Consider the following 22,157-nt stretch of genomic DNA (forward strand, 5'->3'; position numbering starts at 1 on the left):
CTAGGACCAGGAATGGCCAGGAGACTGATTGGTCAGGTGTGTGTGGATCTCTTCTAATGTCAGGACCAGGGTTCTGGGCTCCACCCTTCCTAGGAGTCCATGTGGGTGCAAGGAAGCAGCCACAAGTGTGCATGGTGGCACAGTGAAGTCTGGCAGAGCAGACAGAGGGCCCAAGCCTGTGGGCTGGAGAAACAGGAGTGCTGGGAAAGGCACTAACCCAGGTGCAGTGTGTTGCATGTGAATGGTCAAGAGGACCGAGGCATGGAGCCTGAGCAGCGGTGCTGCTAAAGAGAGCCAGGAGGCTGAATCTTTGTTTTGTTTGCATTGATGGTGGATACCCCTGCGTGGGAAACCTATGTTGTTTGGAACTTTCCTTTAAATAAAATTGGGCAAAAATGGCCTTTAAAAAAGACGGGAGTGACTGTGTGCTTCAAAAGCTCTGCCCTTGGTGCTAGTTCCCATAATGTGTACAAACAAGGTTTTTATAGCAGCACACAATGAAAAATGTATCTACATGTATCTGATCTCTTCTAAAAGTCTATCTAAGCATTCAAAAGTCATTATTGTGTAAAATCTTGGGCAAAAAAATGAGGACAACGATAATTTGTTTCCAAACATGTACAAAGATACACATAAAATAATGCAAATAAATTTGCAGTATATAGAAAGGCTTCAAAACAATATTAAAATGATATTGGTGTAATGTTGTCAAGTATAAATCGTCTACATACTGTATCCATATATGTAACTATATACTTGTATTAGTGATGGTAATTAAATTTAAGTACATTTATAAGTGAGTGTCCCATTATATGTGTGAGTGTGCTGGTATGTACAAGTCCTGGCGAATACTCTTTAGCCTCTTGCAAGGAAGTCTTGTGGGCCTAAAATGTTGAAAAACAGGTTTACCAAATAAAATTTCCCTCCCCCTTTAAGGAGCCTGCATAATAAGAGTTTGCTCAGCTTTTCCTGGCAGACAGCACTACTGGCCTCGCCCTAAGAGGAGGCAGGTAAAGGTGATCGTAACAACATATGTGCACCTTTAATCTTCCTCCTTTGCATGAGTGTCACATCTGACAGAGGAACCTACGTGTCACAAGAGTGTTAACGTTTTTCAGAAGTATTTATTTTGTTTTATACCCTAAACTGGAATGTCTGAGGATCAGGACTGGAACAAAAAATCTGTCAGGATTTTGGCCAGAAAAGAAGGAAATACAACATGTGCAGACTGCGGAGAGCCAGGTGAGAACCAACTGAAGAGGAAGTGAGACTGGCAAATGTAGTTTAGGGAAGCACAGGCACATAGTAAACTGTGATATCACCAGCTTGGGCAGTTTCCCATTCCTTTATATAAACCTACAGATTGGGTATGTTTTTCAGTTAATTAATTTTTTCATAGATTGTGCAAATACTAGCACTTGCCAGAGCATTTACTGGAACTTGCAGTGAAGGAAGGTAAATGTTACAATAAATATTAAGTGAAGAAAGCCACACAGCTCAGAGAGATTATGTTCATATCCACTCCTCTCCCTAAGGTGAGGAACATGAAATACACCATTCAACGTGTAAGTATAGGTGTGGGTGTTATTCCTCGAACTGTCTTGCCAAAATGTAGAAAATGCTGTGCAACTCCTTGATGCTCAGGTGTCTCCCATTGCTTTAGAGTCAGTAATGGGTTTAGGTAATTAGACAAAATATTATTTGAGTACCTAATGATCTGGCGGCTGGGCATCCCTTAAGGGCCTGTGGTGGTCAACCCTTACTCACAATACACATTGGTTGCTGTGAGTTCATAGGAAGCCACTATTGCTCAACATCCTGTTCACTTAGCAGGGAACCTCTGTGTCTGAAACCTAATTCTTCCTTATGGTTGGGTGTTATAGCGACTATGTGGGGTACTAAGGTTAGGCATAGGCTTCTAATCTTGTTAAGTTTATGTTTGTGGTCAGTTTTTGGTAGACATATATTTGATGAGTACTTTATCAAGTTGTAGAAACCTTCATTACCATAATTCATTTATTTTCTTTTTAGACCCTCAGTGGGCATCCAGTACACTGGGTGTTTTCTTGTGTGTGACATGTTGTGGTATACACAGAAATCTTTCAGACATCAGTAAAGTGAAGTCATTAAGTATGGCCAAGTGGGAAGAGGACCAAATAGAGGTAACATGCCCTTTATTTCTTTGCTGGGTCCATATCTGAAAGTACACAAACAATGCTATTATTTAAGGAGCCTTTTCCTTGGATTTATTTCTTTAGTAGAATTGGGTCATTATTTAATTTAATTATAGTGCTGAGCCTTATCAGCTATAAATTGATAACAGTTTTAGCCCGAGTTTACATATGTGCTGCCATTTTGATTTTAGCCCCGTCCAGTGTGACTTTGTTCTCCGGTTCAGGTGCGATTCAAGTGTGAATTCTTAAAGTATATGACATTGGAAATCACTGGGCTGAAAATTGTTTCAGACCCTTTTGGAAAGGGCCAGCCCGCACATACACTATATTGACAAAAGTATTAGGACACCCCTCCAAATCATTCGATTCAGGTGTTCCAATCTCCTCCATGGCCACAGGTGTAAAAAATCACCTAGGCATGCAGACTGTTTCTACAAACATTTTTGAAAGGATGGGTCACTCTCAGGAGCTCAGTGAATTCAAGCGTGGTACTGTGATAGGTTGCCATCTGTGCAATAAGTCCGTCCATTAAATTTCCTTGCTACTAAATATTCCATGGTCAACTGTTAGTGGTATTATAACAAAGTGGAAGCAACTGGGAACAACAGCAACTCAGCCATGAAGTGGTAGGCCATGTAAAATGACAGAGCTGGGTCAGCGCAGGCTGGGTCAGCGCAGACACAGTGCCAACTGTCTGCAGAGTCAATAGCTAAAGACTTCCAAACTTCATGTGGCCTTCAGATTAGCACAATAGAGTGTAGAGAGCTTCATGTAAAAGGTTTCCATGGCCAAGTAGCTGCATCCAAGCTTTACATCACCAAGTGCAATGCAAAGTGCCGGATGCAGTGGTGTAAAGCACGCTGCCACTGGACTCTAGAGCAGTGGAGTAGTGTTCTCTTGGGTGACGAATCATGCTTCTCTGGCGATCCGATGGACGTGTCTGGGTTTGGCTGTTGCCAGGAGAACAGTACTTGCCTGACTGCATTGTGCCAAGTGTAAAGTTTGGTGGAGGGGGGATTATGGTGTGGGGTTGTTTTTCAATGGTTTGGCTTGGCCCCTAAGTTTCAATAAATGGAACTCTTAAGGCATCAACATACCAAAACATTTTGGACAATTTAATGCTCCCAACTTTGTGGGAACAGTTTGGGGATGGCCCATTCCTGTTCCAACATGAATGCACACCAGTGCACAAAGCAAGGTCCATAAAGACATGGATGAGCGAGTCTGGGGTGGAGGAACTTGACTGGCCCGCACGAGTCCTGACCTCAACCCGATAGAACACCCTTGGGATGAATTACCGCAGAGACTGTGAGCCAGGCCTTCTCGTCCGACATCAGTGCCTGACCTCACAAATGCACTTCTGGAAGAATGGTCAAACATTCCCATAGACACACTTCTAAAACTTGTGGACAGCTTTCCCAGAAGAGTTGAAGCTGTTATTGCTGCAAAGGGTGGGTCAACTTAATATTGAACCCTACGGACTAAGACTGGGATGGCATTAAAGTTCATGTGTGTGTAAAGGCAGGCATCATACACTCCAAGACTGGGAGAGGGAGCTTTGGCAGCCTGAGCCAATCAGGTTTTTTTTTCTTTGCACAGTGCTCCTCAGCATAATGGTGAATACGTTTACAGGGTAGGAAAGTAAAGAGATTACCTTGTAATTGTCCTGCTCATTTATTGTCCAATTATAGGCTGGAGGAAGTATGGTGGCTAAAGAATCATCCTTTTTTCCCCCCTTATATTCGCTGTCAGTTAAGGAAGTGCTATTACCATGATTTCAGAGCTGTTTGCCTAGAGTTCTGCTTTAACCTGTGTATTTGGAATAAGAGTATTTAAAAGAGAGTTTTCTTATTTATTGACATAGTGCCAGTGTATTTTAGAAGACTCGTTTAACCACTTGCCATCCTGAGGATTTACCCCCCCTTAACCTCCTTGGCGGTATGATTATTTCCGATTTTTTGTGCTGAAAGCGGTACCATTTTTTTGCATGGAAATATGTAGTTTTTTATTGTAGGCTGTAATTTTTAGGAATAACTCACTAAAATCTGTCCGAACAAGAGTCTAGTAAACATTCCGGATATGATAAAACTTGAAACACGAAATCATAAATTATAATTTAATAAATAATCATAAAAAATAATAATATATTTAATTCAATAATATAATCAAACTGAAATTGGAAATACAGAGGCAAATTCGCACATCGCTGAGCAAAGTCGCAAAATCGTTTTCGGTGTCTGATGACAAATTTCCCCACAAATCATTATCACTCAATTCTGCAAGTGGTTGTGATTTACTATCGCTGTTCTCTAGCTGGTCTACAACCGCTTTTGACATAAAGGGACGCTTTTTGGACGCCATGGACTTTTCTAAGTTTCCAGGCAGAAAGAATAGTCAAAATGCAGGCAGGGCACAGGACAAAGCAGTAGGGACAAAATATATGTGAAATGCATTGAAACAGCAATGTTTTACTATATAATAATCATTGTAAAAAAAATGAAATTTTTTTAAAATTTCAAATTTGCCGCCGGTTCCGGCGCCCGTACGTCCCGACGTCACAGGGACCGGAACACGGAAGCCGGATGCCGGCATCGGCCGGAGGAGATGGCCGGGGACGCTGCAGGGGACACATCGCGGGAGCGAAAGACAAGGTAAGTGCTGCAGGGACTCCCTGAGCAACGCCGCATGGTAAGCCCGAGAGTAGCTCGGGGTTACCGCTCTTGGTACTGAAATTTTACCCCAAGCTACACTTGGGAATACCGCCAAGGAGGTTAATGACCAGGCCTCTTTTTGCTATTCGGCGCTGCACTATTTCAACTGATAACTGGATGGTCATGCAATGCTGTACCCAAACAAAATTTACATCTTTTTTTTCACACAAATAGAGCTTTCTTTCCGTGGTATTTGATCACCTGTGCACTTTTTGATTTTTCGTGCTATAACAAAAAAAAAAACTAACATTTTTAAGAAAAATTATATTTTTTACTTTCGGCTATAAAAAATATATAGTAAACTGAAAGTCAGTTATGAATTTAGGCCAAAATGTATTCTGCTACATGTTTTTGGTAAATCTCAATAAGTGTATATTGATTGCTTTGTGTGAAAGTTGTAGCCTCTACAAACTATGGTATAGATACTGCAATTTACACCATTTTTTACCAAATACAGCACTGCACTAGTTTGATTGACAATTGCGCGGTCATGCAATACGGTACATAAATTAAATTTACATCCTTTTTTCACACAAATACAGCTTTCTTTTGGTGATATATTTGGAGATGTGTTGTCTGACTTTATTGGTCATAAAGGCACAAAGGGAAAAATAATTATTTTGATAGAGTATAATATTGGGGGGGGGGGGGGGGGGTACTTATTTCAGATGATTGCAAAATGAGCAAACAGTGTGACCATGAGGTGGGAAAAGTGAATAGAATTATATGATCCATCACTAGAGGGTTCACCAGCAGGAGGAAGGAGGTCCTGATTCTCCTATATAGATCTTTAGTTAGACCTCATTTAGAATACTGTGTCCAGTTCTGGAGACCTCACTTACAAAAAGATACTAGGAGTTCAGAGATGGACAACAAAAATGATGAAAGGTCTGAGGTAATAAATTACCTCAAACTGAAATCATACATGAATGCACTATGCGTTCCTGTGTGATTCACATGCATGTTCTATATGGTGTGATTTTAGCCCATTCATTATGAATAGGCTGAAATAACACTGCACCACACCAAAAGAAGTGCATGCTCTGCTTTTGAAAACTCAATGCAACCGCATTGCATGGAACTTCTGTACCATGCAGTCTGGTGGGGGCAAATGCACTGCGCATGACTTGTGTTTGGGGTGTCATTTACTTGATACCCACTGCAGACTGCACCTGCAGTGCATTTTGAACACGGTGCTGGTGCTGGCAATCTGCATTCTGAGCACATTGCTCGCACCACGTTCAAAACCCATTCTGGTGTGAACTGGCCCTTAATGTTTCCAATCATTCCTGTGTAACCATTAGTAACAAACCACAAATGTTTTCATGACTTTGTTTCCTTGTTTGCATTTGCTTACTTACCTGCTTCTTGCTTTCTCAGTTTCTACAAAAGCACGGAAATTATGCAGCTAAAGCAATGTATGAGGCATACGTTCCTGTGTATTTCTACAGACCGACACATCTAGACTGCCAGTAAGCAATCTGACCCTGTCACTTTCTGAATGTCCCACCTACTGTCAACCCTAGGTTCACACCTAAGCATTTTTTGCAGTGTTTTGTGTTTTGCAGAAACTCATTACAGTCCATTTAACATGATTTCCTGTAGGACAGGTTTACATCTCCACATTTTCTGGAAAGAGTCAGGGACTTTTTTAAACGGAAAAAGTTGCACTTTTGGTTCTATAGACTTCAATGGAAACGCTTCAGAAAAGTTTGTAGTGTGTTATTGATGCATTCTTGCCGCGTTTATGATGCGTTTTGCATTTTAAATCTGCCTAGCAAGAAGAATAAAATAATGCAAAACGCGTAAAAATGGCATGTGCAAAAATGCAAAACGCACTGCGGAAACAGATCAAACGCAAGTTGCATAAGTGTGAACCTAGCCATAAGCAGAACATTCACAATATCTTATCATCCACTTCATTTCCTTATTATCTTACTACTTTTTCTCTAGGCTTCCATTACTCTTTGGTTTTCCTGTTATTATTCTCTGTGGGCTCACGTTACATTGTGTTTAACGTTTTTCTCATTTATTAACCTTGTTTCCTTGTTTACAGTGTGTTGCGAGAACAGTGGATACGAGCTAAATATGAACGTAAAGAATTTGTGAAAAAAGAAGGTTCAGATGGCCTTCTTAAGGGTAAGAAGCCGGGGAGTTGGATACACTGCAATTTGCAACTGCAATAGACACTAACATTTATTGTGATTTCAAAGAACAGTATGTATTACCCACGGAAGGTATGACGATGAAAATATCATTAGCAAAATATGAGAATTATATTTCAGAAATGTCATACATTGAACATGTCATAGGATAATTTTTCTTTGTTTTACTCTTATGTTTATCAGATGTTATAGGACAAGCTACCTACAGTTTATTTCCTGTCTTAATCAGTTCTCACTGCACTTTAAATAGGTAGGCAGATATCTACCCTTTTTTAATCTTCTAGGGAATTCTCAACGGACCACCATGAGAATCACCTGATAATATGATAAAGGCCACACACTAAAGCTCACCATCGCCTTTCCTCTTTCCCCCCCAAAAAATGAAAGTGGGCCAGTTATAAATTTCCTTAATTTTAACTAAGGGAAATCTATATGTAAGTGTTTATGTGAATGTAGTCCAGTGTCAAGAACTATTGCCTGGCTTCCAGATATGGAGGACTATGTCACTCACTCTTCAGGGATTCTGAAGTTCTCGTGTAATATATGACTGCCAATCTGTAACTCACTTTTCTTCCTGTAACTCCTGAAACCTAATGAAGTGGTGGGAGAGTACAATTTAGGGAAATATATGCGTCTGTGGTGGGCTGCATTAAAGTGAACCTGTTGCTTTGCCCTGCATGGGCACAGCAAAGATTTACATTAGAATTAACCAGGCAAAATTGGCAATTCAAGCCTTTGATGAAAAAAAAATGCAAAGCACAGGTTAATGCCTGGTTCACTTCTATGCAGGTTTGTGGCCTGTGTTTACATTTGAATGGGTACTATTCTAAAAAAAAAACAGCTTTTGCACCATTTGTTTTCCCTGCAGTTCCTGCACCTGCAAACATGTTGCATTTTGACTGCAGGTGGTGCAGGAATTGCTGCAATACCCACACCTGCAATCACCTGCATAGATGTGAACGAAGCCTAAGGTATATGCAAATCTTGCCCTTTACTCACTTTCCTGTTCCTGTCTATGTTTGGGGTCGCACAACCATATGGCTGTAAAATCAGGAGCAGCGGCTGTGCCCGTTCAGCCGCTGCATCCCAGTTGACACAAAAGGGACTGCCTGCATGAGGACGCATGGGACATCTCTGCATCCCTGTGAGGGCAAACACAGCACTTGCAGAAGTGTACGCTGTAGTCAGCCCATGGGAACAAGGCCTTTATGTGATGAACTGTCACTGACCAGTAAGGAGGCCCAGTGTGAACACAAGATAGATTTGTATATGAGATCAAGATGTAAATGTAAATTCAGCTGCATGTATTTCTGAATCTATGCAAAGGACTTTCCTCTCATTCACCTATTCCTCTAGAGGATTATTTGATGGTCATTCACAGGTTGCACATCTTGATCACTCATCTTAGACCCCCCATGACTGCGCCTCCTATACTGATGCTTCCCATGTGACTTGGCAAGCCTACAAATACATTTGTGAATCTCCTCAGGTGTGTCATCACACACAAGAGCTCCTGCACACAATAGTCTGCTCAGTGATTGGTCAATCATGTCTGGGATCACAGATATTTATACCTCTCTCTGTTGGTGGCCTGTTTTCTCCTGATCTTTGCTGCCATGCAGTCAATGGGGTCAATTTGCTAAAGACAAATAGGGTGTTCACTTTGCAAGGGATAAGTATCCCCAGAGCTTGGTAATTGTGGTGAAATTCACTTTGCAAAGAAAGGGTCTGGTAAATGTGACATATTTACCGGACCCTTCCCCCACTCTCCATCCTGAATGATCCTATTGTTTGCTTGCAGCTGTTGTTATGAAGGAGAGGAGGGAAGCCGGCACTGTGGGGGCCCAGGCAGCTGGGTGAATTAGATGTGCACAGGGAGGATGATCAGCATGGTGGGGGGGGGCAATTACTGGGACCCCTGTATGGCTCTCTCTGCAGCAGCTGAAAACCAGAGAGGGAGAGGAGAAGAACCCAGCTTTCATATGCTGCAGAGAGAGTCATAGAGGGGATTGGTTCCAGTAATTGCCCACCCCCCCACCGTGTTGATCACCCTCCCTTCCCACATCCAATTCACCCAGCTACCCTGGCCCCTCTGCTGGTCTGGGCCACATACAGGAGGACTGGTGGTACCCCCTTATCCATGGCTCTAGTCATGGTAACCTGAACAGTGGTCAACCCTTAGGATCATCTGATTGCTCTGAAATCCTTTGCTTTAATATGGTTTTCATCATATGGTCAGTTTGAAAGTCCACATTTGTGATAAATAGGGTTTTTTGTTTTTTTTGGTAGTATGGCAGCATCTAAATGCTGGAACAGCAATAGCCAGTATGATGGTTTGTGTCTCAGCTCTTGCAGTGGAATCTTACCACCCTAAAACAGTTTGACAACTTTCCACTTGATGTTAACAGAACTATATGTTTGCTTGTAGGAGTGAAGGAGGGGACTCTATTAAAGCGAGGACGAGATAACGGACAGTATTTGGCAAGAAGATTTGTCCTTACATTGATAGATGGCACTTTAAAATACTTCACAAAAGCAGATGTAAGCAACTTCTAAACGTGAGAAATAATCAGTATTAGTAATGGAAATCACATCACATCTGTGTTTTTAGCAACTGTCTTTTAAAATTAACACATAGGGGGTTATTTACTAAAACTGGAGAGTGCAAAATCTGCTGCAACTCTGAATAGAAGCAAATCAGCTTCCAGGTTTTATTGTAAAAGCTTAACTGAACAAGCTGAAATTAGAAGCTGATTGGGTACTATGCACAGCTGCACCAGTTTTAGTAAATCCCCCCATAATGTGGTTATGAACATCAGATCACCATTCACTGATTTACAAATGAAAAACATTGCTTACCTAGTTAAACATCTCCAATATGGCCATTGCAGTACATTGTCAACAGCATCATTTCTATCAATCTTTTTAGTGTGCTGTCAACATATCTCTCATCATCATGGTCAGTAGCATCTTATTGGTTCTGGCTGACAACTCAGTGATTAATTTTTTATGGTTACAACTAGAAGAATGAACAAGTTATATTAGCTTATATATTATATGTCAGTTCTAGATCTACTCCATTGTGCAGTAACCTCAAGCAGAATGGTCACTACCAGTGCTGGGACAAGGTCATCCAGTGCCCAGGGCAAAGATGGCAAACTGCTCCCCTCAAGTAACAGTCTCACGAACACATATAAACATCAGCATAATAATTAAAAAAAAAACACTGAAATTACATACAGTACTCTTTTTTCCACACTAAAAATAGATAGAGAGCTAACACTTTGTCTCTGTTTACCTTAACAGCTTGTGGACAACCCCACACAGATATTCTGCTGCAGGGCAGCCCACTATGTTGGATTACATATCTGATACTGCTCTGGCTGTACTTTGTTTCCTTACAGCACAAGCAGATCAGTAGGTTCCAACCAATCATTTATTGCAGGACCAGCTGATCGGCAGAGCGGATGACAAGACAGAGCTCTGTGATTGTAAACAACACAGAGCTCTGCCCTGACAGAGGCAATGTGCCGACCTTTGTTTCCCTGTAAGGTAGGGAATAAAACTGACACATCCCTTAGTAAAATCAGCACACAGTAAACGTTTAACACAATGTTAGGCATACAGTTAAACCTTTTATTGCCCTAATTTGTTAACCCCTAACCAGCCAGTGCCTTTAGTACAGTGTCAATGTATATTATTAGCACTGTTCACTGTATTGGTGTCCCTGAAGAAGTCAGTGGCAGTTAGTCAGGCCCCACAAACTGTCAGTTAGTGTAATATTGCCCGCCGTACTACCACAGTCCTACTTTAAGTTGCTGATTGCCACCATTACAAAAAAATTAATGAATACAAATTCTAGTTTGTAGACGCTATAACTTTCACACAAAGCAATCAATATACACTTATTGGGATTTCTTTTTACCAAAGATGTGTATCAGAATACATTTTGACCAAAATGTATGAAGCAATTTAATTGTTTTAATTTTTATTGGATATGTTTTATAGCAGAAAGTAGAAAATATTGTTTTCTTTTTCAAAATGTTGTATCTTTTTTGTTTATATCACAAAAAAATAAAAAACCCAGTGGTGATCAAATACCACCAAAAGAAAACTCTATTTGTGTGAAAAAATTATATACATTTTTTTTGCATACTTACATGACTGTACAAATGCAAGTTAGTAGCACCGTGCCAAACTGCAAAAATTAGCCTGGTCATGAAGGGGAAAATATCTTCCTGAGCTCAAGTTTTAAAAAAAGAACCTAATTAAAATAGGGAATGCTCAGCAACCAGTAACTGATGAGCAGGGGCGGACTGACCATTTGGAAACTCAGGCACTGCCCAAGGGCCCGGGGTCAGTAGGGGGCCCCATGAGATGCCCCTGGTACCTTTTACATAGGCTTTTTTGAGTTTGGGCAAGGACACAGGGGCCCCATGATCCCCTATTGCCCAGGGGCCCCATGAGTTGTCAGTCCGCCCCTGCTGCTGAGACAATAAATACTTTGGTGAAATGTATGTAATGTACAATGTAGTGTATATATGCAGGAGTGAGTCTGTAAAGCAGAGTGCAGGAGTCTGGAGTAAATAATGCAAAGAATTCAACTGTCGGGACTATGTAACACACACAGTGCTGCACTCAGTGCTGGATTTAGGAGTATAAAACACAAAGAGAGCATGGGCCAGGAATGTGTAAAGCACCAGAGGGATCAGGAGTACAAAATGAAAAGGATGTAGCACAAATCTCCCCATTCCACCCCTCCAGCACAAATCTTCCTCCCTAAATCTCTCTTGCCAGTACAAATTCTCTCCCCTCTTCTAGCACAAATCTTCTCAATCCCATTCCCCTCCAAGTATAAATCTTCTACCCTTTCCAGCATATATCTCCCCCCAAATCCCCCTTCTAGTAGAAATCCTCTCCTCCAATCCGCCCCCCTCAATCCAACCTCCCAGGACAAATCCTCTTCCACCCTCCCATATCCCTCTCCTGGCACAATCTTCTACCTATTTCCCCTCCCAGCACAAATCCTCTTTCCCTTCTAGTACAAATCAACCCACCTAGTATCCCAGTATAAACCCCCTTCCCCTCCCAGCACCCCCTCCCTCCAAATTTCTCCCAGAACAAATCCTCTTCCCTCCAACTCCTCCTTTTACAAGTCCTCTTCTCCCCCATACCTTTCCACAGTTCCACTGCGCAAATCTTCCTATTCTCCCTTAGCTTAAATCCTATCCACCCTTTCCCAAACCAACAATCGGACAAAATAAAGGGGACCTTAAATATGTCTACAGAGGTAATTCACAAACACCATATATAGAGAGCTTATTATGAATCTCCATATAAAAGAACATTTGGGTAGCAGTGATCATAACATGATTTCATTTATTGTTAGCTGTAAACAGCAAGCATATATGGGAAAAATAAAAATGCTCAATTTTAAGAGAACTAATTTTCCAAGGCTGAGAGCTGCTCTCCAAGACTTAGACTATGAGGAAATATTGGCATGAATTAACACAACACAGAAATGGGCGTTCTTGAAAAAGACTGTATGTGAACAGACTGCAAAATATATTCCCATGGGCAACAAGTTTAAAAGGCTAAAAATCAAACCTATGTTGCTTACGACCAAAGCTAAAAAAGCTATAGATAATAAGAAAAAAGCTTTTATTAAATTTAAAAATGAAAGAACGCTATCATCGTTTAAATATTGCAAAGAATATAACAGAATATGCAAAAAGGAAATAAAGACCACAAAAATTGAACATTGCCTCTCGGGGGATCAGGAAGGAATTTTTTCCCCTGCAGTAGCAAATTGGATTATGATTTGCTGGGTTTTTTTGCCTTCTTCTGGATCAACTGTGGGTGTAGGATTAAAACTTTTTTTTTTATAATGGTTGAACTGGATGGACATTTTGTCTTTTTTCAGCCAGACTAAATATGTAACCATATCATAAAATATTTCTTTTTATTCCAAAGATCCTTTATAAACTAGACCAAGATAGGTGTAACAACATCCGTTTAAATATTTATCATTGTAAAGCGCTGAGCAAACTGTTGGCGCTATATAAATCCTGTATAATAATAATAATAATCATTGTAGGGTGCATCTGTAAGACCACAGAGAACAATACAGAATGAATTTAAAGATGAGAGCCAAGGTCTACGCTTTTTGTGGTTAAACATCCAATTCCTCAGGACTTTTCTGTTTTCACACATGTTGTTATGACAGAAGACAAAGTTGTGAAGGATAGATCACAGTACAAAATAAGATACAATGAAAAAAGAAAAAAAAAAAAGTCATATTCCACATAGCATCAATACACAGTATAGGAGGGGAGAGGGAAGGGGAGAAAAAAAAACACAAAGAAAATAACTCACAACCATAATTATATTGAGTCTAAATCAAGGCAGTAACTCGTACCCCACCAGGTCCACCACATAGATTTACATCCAGAGGACAAAGGCAGAAGCAAAGGTCATCCAGAATGGGGCCCACCCAGCCTGTGGGGGGCTCACAATGTGCAGGAGTTGGCAAAACCAGAGGAAAGGCAATATTGTATACGGAGGCCCACTGTAGAGGGAAATTATCAAAATACAACAATATCCTCTCATAGGATCCTTTCCCAACCTCCCACCCCCCCTTCTTTTACAAATGCCACAATAAATCCTCTTAACCCCTCCAAACCCCACTCCTAGTATACATTCTCCCTTCCACCCCCTCCCTCTTGTGCACAAATCGGCTTATTCCCTCAGCAAATATCCTTCTCATATTCTCATATTCCCCCCCCCCCCCAAGCCCTCCTTGTTGCATAAATTCACTTGCATCCCCCCTCCTTCCTAAGCACAGATCCTATCAACTCCTACCCAACACCCCACCCTTCCTGTACAAATGCCACCATATATCCCTTATCCCCTCCCTCTTTCATCCACAGGCACTCTCATTCCCTCTGTATCTCTTCTCTACTTTTGTGATCCTTCTCTATAAATGTATGCTGATGGTTAGAGGAGATTAGAGGCAGGGGTGTTCAGAGGCATAAAAAAAACACACAGCAGCAAGTCCAGGAGCAGCAGCATTTTGGCTTAACTCGTGTAAACGAGCGTTAAGGCTAGGTTTGTTTGGCAAAGAAATGGCCAGAATAAATTATTATACTAGTCAATACATTGAATTGACGCCCAAGCGCTTGACACACCTAAACGCCTTACACACATTTACAAGTGTCAAGCGCTTTTTCTGCCAAAATGCTGCTGCCAGGAGGAAAGTCATCTAAAAGTGATGGCCAAACATCCAGTGTACATAAGGCCTTAAACTAGGCATTCTGTACATGTCTGTGTTTATTCTGAATCTTTATTGACATCATACAGCACCCACATATACAAGTTCTTTTAACTAAATGGATTTGTAGAAATATACAGTATCTATATTACCAGTTACCATGACAAATTAGGCACCCGTTAAAGGAAACCTGTTCTACAAGTAATATGGAAGCTGCCAATGCTTACCTCCCTTTGAAAATGCCAGTTGGCCAACTGTCTCTGGTATGGCTCCTACAATACAGAATGTCAGCTGCATATAAATAGGAAAGCCAAACATGACTGAATGCTGTTTTGCACCTTCACCTGCTTTAGATACAATGTTTAAAATGTATTCAATGTATACATAATTTGCATAGCAAATATGAATCACTATGTGCTGCATTCCTCTAACTTTCATCTGTCTTCATTTTTAGGCCAAGGAACCAAAAGCTGTAATTAAAATTGACAGTATGAATGTCACTTTTCAGCCAGCAAAAATGAAACACAATCATGGCTTACAGATCACATACATTAAGGATAACAGAACCAGAAATATGTTTGTGTATCACAATGATGGACAGGTAAATTACTGGTATTTTACTGAATGTGTGGCATCATTAGAGAGAACCAGGACTAAGGGCAATGTCCCTGAAATTATTATGGATTAGGATTTCAGGCTGTCCATCCCAAACAGATATGATCAATAAATAACCACTACAATTATGTATTTCCTTTTCCATAACAATGTAATGTACAATTATTTATATTTAAATTCTTTATTTAGTGGTATGACACAGGTACAATAAAAACAGTAACTTCACAAAACTGACAGACAAAAATAGACATCAGGTACAGCATCCAAGAGTAGGTACATTGTTCTATAAATAGGACCACCCAAAATAACTGGTAAATAGACCATTGTCTTTAAAGCAAGGCTACAGCCATCAAGGGCCTCTTACAGCATGTCCCAATGACTACAACAGGAAAAGACGGGTCCCATTAATGGTCATGAAGGGCCGTTGTCAACTGAGGTGAAGGCTAAGGAGAGGTAATCTATCACCATCTGTGCAAACTGAGTTTTTGTGGATATTATAAAAAGAAAAGGATATGAAAAAGAAATAAGAAAAATTATGAGAGGAAAAGGGGGAATGAAGAGAGGCAAAAGTAGAAATAGAAAAACAAAAGGGGGGGAAGGGGAATTGGATAAGGGAGGGGAGTGGTGTTGTGGGGGGCAGGGGGCATGGTAAAAGTGGAGAGGGGAGAAGAAAAAATCCTCTCAGGGTGCAGGAAACTCAAAGGCAGAGCAGGCAGCACCAATCATATGTGTACAGGTGAATCTACTTGTATTGAAGTAATTCATCAGACAAGCGGAAGAGGTCCCAGTAGAACCACCTTTTTTTTTTTTTATGGTCCTCTGATTTATCCCAGAGCTCAGCAGTCAGGTTCTCCATCTGCTCAATATCATACACTCTTGCAAGCCATTGGGCCACTGTAGGTGTGGACTGTTGTTTCTAATGACATGGGATACAAGCCTTGGAGGAGTTTAGGAGATGTTTGTGGAGGGATTTGTGGTAACGTTTCCCAACATTGGGGTAAGATTTAGAATGACAGCGGCTGGGTTATCCCGTAATGAAATGTCTGTAAATTTATGTATAAGTTGGAGTACAGGTTGCCAAAAAGTTTGTAGCTTAGGGCATTCCCCAAAGATATGCAGGATGGTGCCTGGGTGTTGGTCACATCACCAGCAGAGGTCGGTTTGATTGGGGAAGAGTTTTGCAAGGATTGATGGGGTCCTGTACCATCAGATTATGATTTTGTAAGTAGTTTCTTGATACTTGATGCAAATGGAGGATTTCTGTGTGAAAAAGGGGATACGATCCTTTTGGGCATCTGTAAAGATAACTCACAGGTCCCTCTTCCATTTCGAAAGAAAGAGTGGATCTTCTGCAGCATGGAAACCCAGCAGGGTTTTAAAAGAGATAGAGAGTGATCTGCAGATTGAACCCTTTCCTAAGCAAAGTTACTCAAATGAGTGAAGCTTTTGATGGAAAAATTTAGGTTTGAGTAGGGATCCCAAAAAATGGGAGAGCTGAGAGGCCCTGCAGTGGTCAAGCAAGAGAGGTTTCCGGTTAGTTAACATCTCCTGAGTAGGAACCCAGCCAGAGGGATGTAAGAAGTGAGAGGCTCTTAATAACCCCTGCTGGTCTTGCATTTGGAAAGGGGGTCCATCAGGCCCATTGTAAACCCCAGATGGCCCATGATTGGAGACATGGGGGAAGGAAAATTAAGCAGAGAGGAGAGATGGAAGAACCTATTCATTTCATTGAGTGTGGGGCTGATTAGTTGATGGGTAGATAAGAGTGCTGTATGGGATTTTCCTGCCCCCAGGGCAGTCCCGCCGAGGAGAGACGCAGAAAGAGCCTGACACTGACCAACATCAGACACCCTATCCCCCCCCTTACCGGAGAGAGCCTGCCAGTGATCAACAACACCCCTGCCCCCCTCCCCACGAGAGAGCCTTCCAATAACACCCCCCCCCCCCCCAGCAACAGAGAGACACTCACCTTCACAGCTCGGAACGGGAGTCGGGCTCTGCAAACACCATCAAGAGCAGCCCACAGTCTCGTTCGGATCCCACCTGGTCCCCATGCTGCATATGTCCCTCTTTCCTTGGGTATGCTGCATATGTTCCTCTTTCTTTCTACCTATGCTTGGGTGCTTGCCCCGCCAGACAAACTTGATGATAGCAAAGTGTATTTCATGAAAGAGAGCCTGCGGAAGTTTGATTGGTAAAGCTTGCAGCAAGTATAAGAGTTTGACATGACATTCATCTTGAGGACGTTGTATCGGCCAAACCAAGAGAGAGAAAGGGAATTCCACTTCTTTAGATCCGTGGTTAGCATAGCCAGAAAAGGACAGAAATTCAGAGAGTAGGTATCAGACAGAAACACTGGGATTCTGGTACCCAAGTACTGGATTGAGCGGGTAACTCAGTTAAACCGGAAAGAAGGACGAAGAGATCTTAAGGTAAAGTTGGGCGGGCAAGGCCTCAGATTTTTGAAGGTTGACCTTAAATTTTGATAGGGACCTGTACCTTTTTTTTCTCGCAAAAGTGATGGGAGAGATATAAGGGGCTCAGCTATATAAAAAAAGAGATCGTCGGCATAAGCTGCCACTTTGTGTTGGTATCCTCCTGCCTGCCTGCCTCTAATATTGGGGTTGTTTCTGATGTGTTGAAGAAAAGGCTTGAGAGAGAGCAAATAATAATGGTTAAAGAGAGCACCCTTGTATCCTCCCGTTACAGATGGTGAGCGGCTCAGAGTCAAATCCATTCACCCGGACTGTATCTGTAAGATTAATGTATAAGCCCACAATCCTGTCTAGCTGTAGCATCCCTACTGCCCAGAGTGTTCCCTTGAGAAATGACCAGTCAACTCTATCAAAAGCCTTTTCAGCATCGGTGGACAAAAGTAGGAGGGGGGTGCGAGATCTCCTCGCAGTCTCTATAATATTGAATATAGTATGGTATTGTCTCTCTGGATGAAACCTAACCAATCGGGAGTGATCAAGCGCTGCAAAAGCGTGTTCAGTCTGGATGCTAGAATTTTTTTAAATAACTTGACATCACAGTTTAGAAGGCAAATGGGCCTGTTGCACACTGCAGCGGGACTTTACCTGGCTTCAGCAACATAGAGGAATAGTGTGACCTTCCAGAATAGCATTAAATGCCCTATTGAAACAAGAGGTTAAAAGGGTCTGTTATGTTTTGTAATAGGGCAGAGTGAAGCCTTTGGGCCCTGGTGCTTTCCCTGGTTGAGTATTCGATATGGCTAGGGCAAGTTCCTTGGTGGAAAAAGGCTAGGATAGTTCTTCTTGGTCTTTGGCTGTGAGAACAGGAAGGTTAGCCTCCCTGAGGTAGTCCTGGAGTACCGTAAGGAAGGGAGGGGTGGTAAAATTGGGGTGCCAGTTGAGTCTAAGTTGTAAAGGGGAGAATAGTAATCACGGAAAGCACTGGCTATGGTGGGAGATGCTTGAATTTTAGATCCGGAAGGGTTAAGTAGAGCAGGGATGTGTGATTGAGAGTGCTTGGCACGCAATGCATTTGCCAAAATTCAGCGGCATTTACAGTCAGGTCTATAAATATTGGGACATCAACACAATTCTAACATTTTTGGCTCTATACACCACCACAATGGATTTGAAATGAAACGAACAAGATGTGCTTTAACTGCAGACTGTCAGCTTTAATTTGAGGGTATTTACATCCAAATCAGGTGAACGGTGTAGGAATGACAACCGTTTGCATACGTGCCTCCCACTTGTTAAGGGACCAAAAGTAATGGGACAATTGGTTTCTCACCTGTTCCATGGCCAGGTGTGTGTTATTCCCTCAATATCCCAATTACAATGAGCAGATAAAAGGTCCAGAGTTCATTTCAAGTGTGCTATTTGCATTTAGAATCTGTTGCTGTCAACTCTCAAGATGAGATCCAAAGAGCTGCCACTATCAGTGAAGCAAGCCATGATTAGGCTGAAAAAACAAAACAAACCCATCAGAGAGATAGCAAAAACATTAGGCGTGGCCAAAACAACTGTTAGGAACATTCTTAAAAAGAAGGAACGCACCGGTGAGCTCAGCAACACCAAAAGACCCGGAAGACCACGGAAAACAACTGTGGTGGATGACCGAAGAATTCTTTCCCTGGTGAAGAAAACACCCTTCACAACAGTTGGCCAGATCAAGAACACTCTCCAAGAGGTAGGTGTATGTGTGTCAAGGTCAACAATCAAGAGAAGACTTTACCAGAGTGAATACAGAGGGTTGACCACAAGATGTAAACCATTGGTGAGCCTCAAAAACAGGAAGGCCAGATTAGAGTTTGCCAAACGACATCTAAAAAAGCCTTCACAGTTCTGGCACAACATCCTATGGACAGATGAGACCAAGATAAACTTGTACCAGAGTGATGGGAAGAGAAGAGTATGGAGAAGGAAAGGAACTGCTCATGATCCTAAGCATACCACCTTATCAGTGAAGCATGGTGGTGGCAGTGTCATGGCGTGGGCATGTATGGCTGCCAATGGAACTGCTTCTCTTGTATTTATTGATGATGTGACTGCTGACAGAAGCAGCAGGATGAATTGTGAAGTGTTTCGGGAATATTATCTGCTCATATTCAGCCAAATGCTTCACAACTCATTGGACGCCGCTTCACAGTGCAGATGGACAATGACCCAAAGCAGACTGCAAAAGCAACCAAAGAGTTTTTTAAGGGAAAGAAGTGGAATGTTCTGCAATGGCCAAGTCCATCACCTGGCCTGAATCCGATTGAGCATGCATTTCACTTGCTGAAGACAAAACTGAAGGGAAAATGCCCCAAGAACAAGCAGGAACTGAAGACAGTTGCAGTAGAGGCCTGGCAGAGCATCACCAGGGATGAAACCCAGCGTCTGGTGATGTCTATGCGTTCCAGACTTCAGGCTGTAATTGACTGCAAAGGATTTGCAACCAAGTATTAAAAAGTGAAAGTTTGATTTATGATTATTATTCTGTCCCATTACTTTTGGTCCCATAACAAGTGGGAGGCACATATGCAAACTGTTTTAATTCCTACACCGTTCACCTGATTTGGATGTAAATACCCGCAAATTAAAGCCGACAGTCTGCAGTTAAAGCACATCTTGTTCATTTCACTTCAAATCCATTGTGGTGGTGTATAGAGCCAACAATGTTAGAATTGTGTCGATGTCCCATTATTTATGGACCTGACTGTATTACCATACTCATAAAAGGAGCATCTCGCAATAGCATGTGTTTCACCTTATACAAGAATTGTTCCCTAATGGCTGCTCATAGGCAAACAAGTTCTGCCTTTGTGGCCTTGTCTGGTTTGGTTTTATGCTGGTGTTTGAGCGTGTAGAGACTCACTAAATGATCTGAGAGGTTTTTGAAAAGTCATAACTTGGTTGCATGGCCATGTTTGATTATAATGCCCGTGATATAGCATTTATGTGCTGACCAGACAGAAAGCAAGTTAGGCGCAGATTTCGCATTAACGGCAAAGTAAGAGTTGAGCTCCCTGAGAACATTGGCGGCTATGTCCGTGTCTTTAAAAGTGCCTCATTTAGTCGCCATGTCAAAGTCCTAGGGGATGAGTTTGGTAGCTCCATTTCTAAGAAGATAAGAGTATGGTCTGAGAGTGTGATTTTACCAATGTGTGCCTTAGAGGTCAAGGGAATTGACATATGTTTCAGAAGAAAAAAGTCTATTCTAGAGAAGGATCCATGAGAAAAGTAAAAAGTATAATTGCGTTCTTGTGGGTGGAAAATCCTCCAAATATCAGATCGAGCCTGAGCCCCCTAGGGAAGGAAGACAAGTGTGTGGACGAGTCCCTATAAGGGCCCAAAGTAAAATTGAAATCCTCTTTCAGGATAAGAGTACCCTCAAGGAAGGAGTCAAGAGAGGACAGGAAAGCCCCTAGTACCAGGATCTGATTAGTGTTGGGAAAGTACACAGTAAGTTTGCAAGAGTGAATGTGCTTGAACAAATTTTGCCCTTCACGAGCTGCAACCTGCCCTCCTGATCTCTGAGTTCGTCAAGGATTTGCCAGGGAATAAATTTAGAGAGAAGGATTCTGGTCTCTTTGGATTTAGAGGAGGGGGAGTGATTATGGTATACAGGGGGGTAGTTCTTGTTGGAGAACTTTTGGATCTTGTCCCCTTAGAAATGAGTCTCCTGGAGGGAGGCGAGGTGCACCTTATGTCTCCAGAGTTCTGCGAGACAGCTGGTTCGCTTCTCCGGGGAATTCAGACCATTAACGTTCCAGGAGAGAAACTTTACTGCTATTCTGCTTATTGGAGAGCAGCTGAGTCAATCTGCTCCCTGAGAAGGCTGGGGGGAGGAAGAAAGAGAGAGAAAAAAAAGAGGGGTGGGGGGGAGGAAGAGGGCAGAAAAAAGAAGGGGATGAGAGCAAGAAGGAGAAGAAAAATAGAAGAGGAGAGAAGAAACGTTCTAAGTATAGAACCTTTGCAAGGGAAAGCTACTGCCACCTGGGCAGAGAAATCCTAGTGGGGGAAGCAGTAAAGCACAGTCCGGTGTAGAGCCCCGGCCACTGGGTCCCCTGCGACAACAAAGTCAAGATTCCTGATTACCAGGGTACCATGTAGTAGAAAAAGAGTAACATAACTTGTCTCACATAAAACATATAATGATATGAAATGGAAACCATTGAACCAAGTGTACAAGTGCCCCCCCCCCCTTATACAATGGCATTTCCACAGGTCCCCCTGCTGCACCAGCCCCAGGTCTGGCAGCTAGTGATATGCAAAGGCCAGGATGGGGTCTATTGTAGTGGATCCACCCTGATGCAGCGCGAAAGGGAGCACAGAGAAGAGAGGGAACAGAAGGGGTCCCCCCCCCCGGAGCAGCCCAGGCATGTAGGGTAAATGGGGGGGAGGAGGAGGCCAACCACAGGGGTCAGGCTGGGAGATGGACTTCAAAGGGTTCTAGAGAAGGTGGCCATGCTAATATCCTCTCACACCATATGGAGGGAGGCCGTGATGTACATCCATTCAGGGCAGAAAGCCCCTGTAGAAAGTAAAGCTCACTTGACCGACCCCATCTCCAGGCCTCTAGTGGGCTGCATGTGAAAGCAGAAATGTCAGAAAACATTTTTTAGGGGCAGCCATAAGTTAATAGCAGAACTACACCAGCAACTTGAAGGATAGTCCAGATGTCCTCGTCGGGCCTCAGTTAGGTCTGAGTAAGGCCTACATGGGTAGTAAAAGAGGGTACCATGGGCACATAAATGGCTTAA

General features: G+C 42.2%; 1 protein-coding gene across 1 annotated transcript in view; it reads left to right on the forward strand.

The window, feature by feature from the left end:
• The first annotated feature begins 985 nt into the window (after positions 1–985).
• LOC149464678 (arf-GAP with dual PH domain-containing protein 1-like) overlaps positions 986–22,157 on the forward strand; it is a 48,836-nt gene continuing 27,664 nt past the window's right edge. Inside the window, exons 1-6 of the mRNA XM_089674281.1 lie at positions 986–1,242; positions 2,032–2,162; positions 6,266–6,357; positions 6,942–7,024; positions 9,479–9,591; positions 14,775–14,921. Of these exons, the coding sequence (XP_089530407.1) occupies positions 1,152–1,242; positions 2,032–2,162; positions 6,266–6,357; positions 6,942–7,024; positions 9,479–9,591; positions 14,775–14,921 (657 nt within the window). The 5' untranslated portion in view covers positions 986–1,151. The remainder of the gene's footprint in view (positions 1,243–2,031; positions 2,163–6,265; positions 6,358–6,941; positions 7,025–9,478; positions 9,592–14,774; positions 14,922–22,157) is intronic.

The sequence above is a fragment of the Staurois parvus genome, unplaced genomic scaffold (assembly GCF_062004578.1).
Source record: "Staurois parvus isolate SC_StPar_1 unplaced genomic scaffold, SC_StPar_1.0 ptg000149l, whole genome shotgun sequence".
Lineage (NCBI taxonomy): Eukaryota > Metazoa > Chordata > Amphibia > Anura > Ranidae > Staurois > Staurois parvus.